The sequence below is a fragment of the Eleutherodactylus coqui genome, chromosome 2 (assembly GCF_035609145.1).
Source record: "Eleutherodactylus coqui strain aEleCoq1 chromosome 2, aEleCoq1.hap1, whole genome shotgun sequence".
Classification (NCBI taxonomy): Eukaryota; Metazoa; Chordata; class Amphibia; order Anura; family Eleutherodactylidae; genus Eleutherodactylus; species Eleutherodactylus coqui.
In genome coordinates, this window is record NC_089838.1 from 17752321 (window position 1) to 17758772 (window position 6452).

General features: G+C 48.5%; 1 protein-coding gene across 1 annotated transcript; it reads right to left on the reverse strand.

The window, feature by feature from the left end:
- Positions 1 to 2191: 2191 nt before the first annotated feature.
- On the reverse strand, positions 2192 to 4328 carry PURA (purine rich element binding protein A). The gene has a single exon (XM_066590420.1). It carries the CDS (start codon positions 4259 to 4261, stop codon positions 3410 to 3412), a length of 852 nt encoding a protein of 283 aa, XP_066446517.1. The 5' UTR covers positions 4262 to 4328; the 3' UTR covers positions 2192 to 3409.
- Between the last annotated feature and the right edge of the window lie 2124 nt (positions 4329 to 6452).

Below are 6452 nucleotides of genomic sequence, written 5' to 3' on the forward strand. Positions count from 1 at the left end.
TAAGGAATCTTTCCTGGCAACTTGCAAGAAGAGTATTGAGTGGAGGAGGTAATGGCCAACGGCTCGAGGCCGATAGACTATCATACATACCAACTATGCATGGCCCTTTAAGTACATAGCTTTTTGTATTTATGCCAAATAATATTGTATTGATGAGGATTGTGTGGGAGATGGGCATAAGTGTAGCTAAATGTGAGGGGTGGCAGTCTAGAAATGAGCCTGTACTGTAGACATACTGTCTTCATGTATTGTTGTATTATAGTTGGGGCTTGCTTATTAGGTGGCTGCTAGACCAGGAGATACTACCCTTGTATCATCAGTTGGGGCTTGTTTATTAAGTGGCCGCTAGACCAGGAGATACTACCCTTGTATCATCAGTTGGGGCTTGCTTATTAGGTGGCCACTCGACCAGGAGATACTACCCTTGTATCATCAGTTGGGGCTTGCTTATTAGGTGGCCACTCGAACAGGAGATACTACCCTTGTATCATCAGTTGGGGCTTGCTTATTAAGTGGCCACTAGACCAGGAGATACTACCCTTGTATCATCAGTTGGGGCTTGCTTATTAGGTGGCCGCTAGACCAGGAGATACTACCCTTGTATCATCAGTTGGGGCTTGCTTATTAGGTGGCCGCTAGACCAGGAGATACTACCCTTGTATCATCAGTTGGGGCTTGCTTATTAGGTGGCCGCTAGACCAGAAGATACTACCCTTGTATCATCAGTTAGGGCTTGCTTATTAGGTGGCCGCTAGACCAGGAGATACTACCCTTGTATCATCAGTTGGGGCTTGTTAGGTGGCCGCTAGACCAGGAGATACTACCCTTGTATCATCAGTTGGTGCTTGTTTATTAAGTGGCCGCTAGACCAGGAGATACTACCCTTGTATCATCAGTTGGGGCTTGTTTATTAAGTGGCCGCTAGACCAGGAGATACTACCCTTGTATCATCAGTTGGGGCTTGCTTATTAGGTGGCCGCTAGACCAGGAGATACTACCCTTGTATCATCAGTTGGGGCTTGCTTATTAGGTGGCCGCTAGACCAGGAGATACTACCCTGGTATCATCAGTTGGGGCTTGCTTATTAGGTGGCCGCTAGACCAGGAGATACTACCCTTGTATCATCAGTTGGGGCTTGTTTATTAAAGGGGTTTTGTCATTTAAAAAAAAAATATCAACACTTGTCTATTCCTCCCCAGGTAGACTCCTTACCACATCTACTCCCCTTTCTTCTCCAATCCCTCGATTCACCTCACCTGCAGCCGGCCAGATCCTCTTCTTGTTATGATGCGTCCATTCTCGGCAATCTTCTTCTAGAAGGTCAGTGAAGGTTACATCACTGGTGACGTAATGTTCACTGCCTAGGAAGGAATGCCAAACTATTGCCGAGACTGTCCATGTGCGCTGTCTCGGCAATAGCTCAGCACTCCCTACTAGGCTATGAATGTTACATCACTAGTGACATAGCGTACACTGACCTGCAGGAAGGAGACTGCAGAGAATGGACGCTTCATCACCAGAAATCGAAGAATGGCCAGGCTTGCGGTGAGGTGACCTGGGGCACTGCAGGAGACAAAAGATCGGCGGGGATGCGGTAAGAAGACTAACGGGGGAGGAATAGGTATACATTTTTTGTTTCCCAATGACAAAACCCCTTTAAGTGTCCACTAGGCCAGGAGATACTACCCTTAGATCATCAGTTGGGGCTTGTTAAGTGCCCACTAGGCCAGGAGATACTACCCTTATATCATCAGTTGGGGCTTGTTAAGTGTCCGCTACACCAGGAGATACTACCCTTATATCATCAGTTGGGGCTTGTTAAGTATCCGCTAGACCAGGAGATACTACCCTTATATCATCAGTTGGGGCTTGTTAACTGTCCGCTACACCAGGAGATACTACCCAAAACACTAGATTATAGTCATTTGCAAAACATTATGGTCATATAACTGAGCAATTAGCATGGATGACACGACTACTTCTTGGCATCCGAGTGGGCAGATATTCATTTCCCAAACGTCCTAGCCAAAAGGAAACATATAAAACAGCGTTGATGGTACAAGGAGGCGACTAAAAAGACACAGCAAGAAAAAAAAAACAAAAAAAACCAACAAACATTAGTAAAAGTACAGCACCGTATCAGCGGAGCGGGCACAGGTCATAACAACCAACCAGTGAAGAGGGCTTCTGAGAATAAGGAAAAGGACCTAATTAAAAACCTTCTTTAATAATTGATTTTTTTTTTTTTTTTTTTTAGAAGTGCATCAAAAGTCATCAACGATATATTTGTTTTCCATGTGTAATACAAAACATACTGTTCAGCATCTATACATAAACCTTTTAGTCTATAAATACAGAGATATATACATGGCAGACATTTAGAAAGGAGGAACAAGCTTATTATTATTATTTTAATTTTTTTTTTCTCTTTTTCATTATTTTTTTTTTTTTTAATATATATATATACTGGAAATAAATTATCCGTTCCAACTGGCAAAAATCACAAATTAAACCAAAATTTCATTTAAAATGTTCTCGTTTAATCATTTTTTTTTTTGTAACTTTTTTTTTTTTTTTTTTATGTTTCATCACATAATCGTCACCGACCATTAAATTTTTTGTTTTTTTATTATTTTTTGTTTTTTCCATAATGCTCTAGGTCCAGATGCAATGCATATCGTAGAAAAGAGAGCACTTTTTTATTGAATAACCTATGTACCTTGATACTCTACAAACCTCTGCATAACATGGAGACAAAGCTCAGACACACAGCATGCCTATAGCCCTCGTATGTACACGGCCCTAGAGAGAGAAAAGGGAAGAGAGGAGGAGAAGAAAAAAAAAAGTGGCACCTCTACAGCCCAGTGGGAGGGGGGGGGGGGGGGACGGTAAAAAAAAAAATGGGGGAAGAAAAAAAAAATTTTTTTTTTAAATTAAAAAAATCAAAAAAAAACAAAAAACACGACTTCTAAAATATCTCTTTTGTGCTAAAAGTCAAATGTTATTATCTAGCGACATGAAAGGACCTGTGTCTGTCTCGTCTTAGCTCATCATCAGCGGCATCGTAGTAGTAGTAGTAGCAGGTGTAGAAAAGTTCTGGGTTAATTAAGGGAAAGAAACACTCAATAATCCTTTATAAGTTTCACCATCATCAAGTAGGAAACACAGTTCAATATATAATGTTATTACTCTGTTTTTTTTTTTTTTGTTTTTTTTTTTAGCAGCTGCTTACTGTTTGATACGGTGGGGAAGTGGACGACATCCAGCGATGGGAGTGACAAGTCACGATCTGTCAGTCTGTGGAGGTTGTTTGGTGGGCGGTGCTCCAGAGTTGTTACATTATAACAGTTTTAAAAGGTTCTTCTTACTTTCTTCGATGATGCGATCGCTCTATATGGAACGCCGGTGATCAATCGTCGTCGTCCCCGTGCGCCTCCCCCTCCTGCTGCTGCTGGTGCTCGGACGCGCGCTTCTCCCGCTGCTTCTCCTGGATCTTCTTCATCTCCTCGGCGTACTTGCAGAACGTGTGCCCGAATTTGGCCCAGACTTTGTACGGGACGGTGATGGAGTTGCGGTAGGTGGGCTTCACCTCGCTCACCCGCATGAACACCCCGTACTTATTGGAGCCGACGTCGAAGAAAAAGCGCTTGTTGTCCACAGTCAAGGAAGTGCCCTCGGGTAACTCGGCGGGCTCCTCCTCCACCCCGTAGTCGTCGATCAGCTTGGCGAGGGCATCGCGGAACTCGATCAGTCCCTGCGCGGGCAGAGCGATGGTCTGACCCTGCGTGGAGCCCAGGCCGGGCCCGCGGTTCACCGTCTGGCGGATCCTCAGGAAGCGGCCCCGCTGGTTCTCCTTCAGGTCCATGTAGTACTTTCGGTTCTCCCGCACCAAGAACTCGCTCTTCAGCGCCCGCCGCGGCTCGTCCTGCGCCATGTCGGGGTTGCTGGGTCCTAGCTGCGCGTAGTGCTCGATGAAATCCCCCAGGTAGTCGCGGAACTCCACCGCCACCGACATGGAGAGGGTCAGCCGGCTCTTGTTGCCTCCAGCCCCGACCTCTGCTATCTTTAGGAAGCGGCCCTTAGCGTTCTGCTTTACGTCCAGGTAGAAGCGCTTGTTCTGGATGTCCACGCGCTTGGAGGCCAGCTCCTGCGTCTCGTGCTGCAGGGCCGAGCCGCCGATCCCTGAGGCCGGGTGTAGCGAGCTGCCACCGGAACTCATAGCCGCTCCTCCTTGCTCGCTTCCACTGTCTCTATCCGCCATGACGCCGCCTGCCTTCTTCCCCTCTCCCTGCAACTCCCACAGACAGGACGCTGATCTCGCGAGCTCTGGCGGCTGCGGCGGAGGGGGGCGCTGCGCCGTCTGCTGGACCCCGCGGTGTGAGGGGAGGCGCGCCGCGCGGCGTCAGCTCTTACCTCACGGAGAGGAGACGGGGAAGAAAGGCTGGCCGCTGTGCTGTGCTGTGCTGTGCTCCGCCGCCGCCGCCGCCGCTCTGCCTCCCCCCTCCCTCAGCTGGGAGAAGCTGTCATAAATCATGAAGTTTATCATATCTACTGCAGCCCCGAGTACTGCGGTGTGCTGTGGGGGGATGATGACCGTAGACCGCTGCCGCCTTATATACACGCCTAGAGAAAACGCGCCCCCTGTCTGTCGGTGTCGGACGCGAATCCGCCGTCCGACTAGAGCGAAAATTGGCACGAAATTAAAAATCGTAAAGCCGCTGTTATTTTTGTTGCCCGTAGCAACCCATCGCGGCGCAGCTTTCGTTTCTTAGTACTGCTGAGGTCAAATGAAAGCTGGCGGCACTTAGGTAGCAACTAATGACGTTAACCCCTTAACGGCACAGGACGTAAGGTCACGCCGCAGGAGCGGGGTGCTTAACGCAAAATGACGTAACCTTTACGTCATGCGGATAGCGTGAGATCAGAAGTAAGCCGGATGTTACTGATAGTCGGCATCCTGGTGCATGAGGACAGCACACACACCCCGCCCAGCGTTAACCCCTTATATGCCGCAATCTAGATCGCGGCTAGAGTTGAGCGAACGTACTCTGCCGAGCTTGATGCTCATTCGAGTATTAGCGTACTCGATGGTGCTCGCTACTCGAACGAGCATCAAGCCGTGTTCAACCCCCGCCCCAGTTTTTGACCCCCCCCCTGCTGTGACGTGCCTGTTTTGGCTCCTCCCCGCCGCGACGCAGCGCACGTCAATGGTAAATTATTTTGATTGGTTGGCAGGGGGGAGAGAGCAAGCTCGCCACCCGGCGGCCCACATACAAAAATGCTCGAGTCTCCCATTGTAGTCAATGGGGTTCGTTACTCGAGTAGAGCTCTCGAATAACGAGGACCCGAGCATTTGGTTGCTCTAACCGCGGCATGTAAAGGGTTCACAGAGGGAGAACGCTTCCTCTGTGATGTCATCGGATCCCCGTGATGCAATCGTGGAGGGCCGATGGGTTGCTGCGGCAACAGGAGGCCAGATACAGGCGCCCTGCTTTGCCAGTTTCGACGATCGCTGTTACATGCAGTTATGCCTTATCATAGCCGCTAGGGTTCAGCTCCGCTACAGGGACATAAAGGCCGCCTGCACACGAGCGGGTCGGATACGGCAGCGAGAATTCTCGCCACGGGACCCGACCCGAGAGCCTGCAGGGACGAGCGCGTACTCACCCGCGCCTGGCGGCCCCAGCTCTTTCATGTGCCGGCTGCCACGCAGCCGGCGCATGCGCAGACCGGAGCCGGCGGCCGGGTGAGTGCGTGCCCCGCACAAAAATAGGACATGCCGCGGTTTGTTTGCCGCGCGAGATTTCGCGTGGCCAAACCACGGCCGTGTGCATAGGAGTGCGTATTGTAATGCACTCCTATGCAGACTTTCAGTGGCGGAAATCCCGCGGGAAATCCCACAGCGGGATTTCCGCCCGTGTGCAGGCGGCCAAACAGTGTAAAAAACACAAGAAATAGTGTAAAAGAAAAAAATATATTTAAAAAAAAAGGATTTTTATTGTGGAAAAACCTAAAAAAATATTGTTTTTGCTCTCATTGTAATCGTGCCGACCTGCAGAAAAAATGTACTGCGCCATTTATGCTGTATGATTGACGCTGTAAAGAAGAAAAAAAATGTAAAAACAGGCAGAATTGAGGTTTTCTCTCCCTATCAAAAAAAAAGTCATAAAAGTTTTACAATACATTAAATGCACCCAAAAATGCTACCAATAAAAACTACAGTTCGTCACACAAAAAACAAGCCCATTTACAGCCGTAAAAGGGGAAATCAAAATGCGTTGCGTCCTTAAGCCCAAAATAAGCCCTGTCCTTAAGGGGGTTAACCCTTTCCAATCCAATTTTGGATTCAGGGTTTCCTAAAAGGCTTTCTCTTTTTTGTTGTTCTACAACTGTGCCATCTGCTGGCTAAAGCCAGTGTGTGGCAATAGACGGTAAGAACACCCTGTCGGACG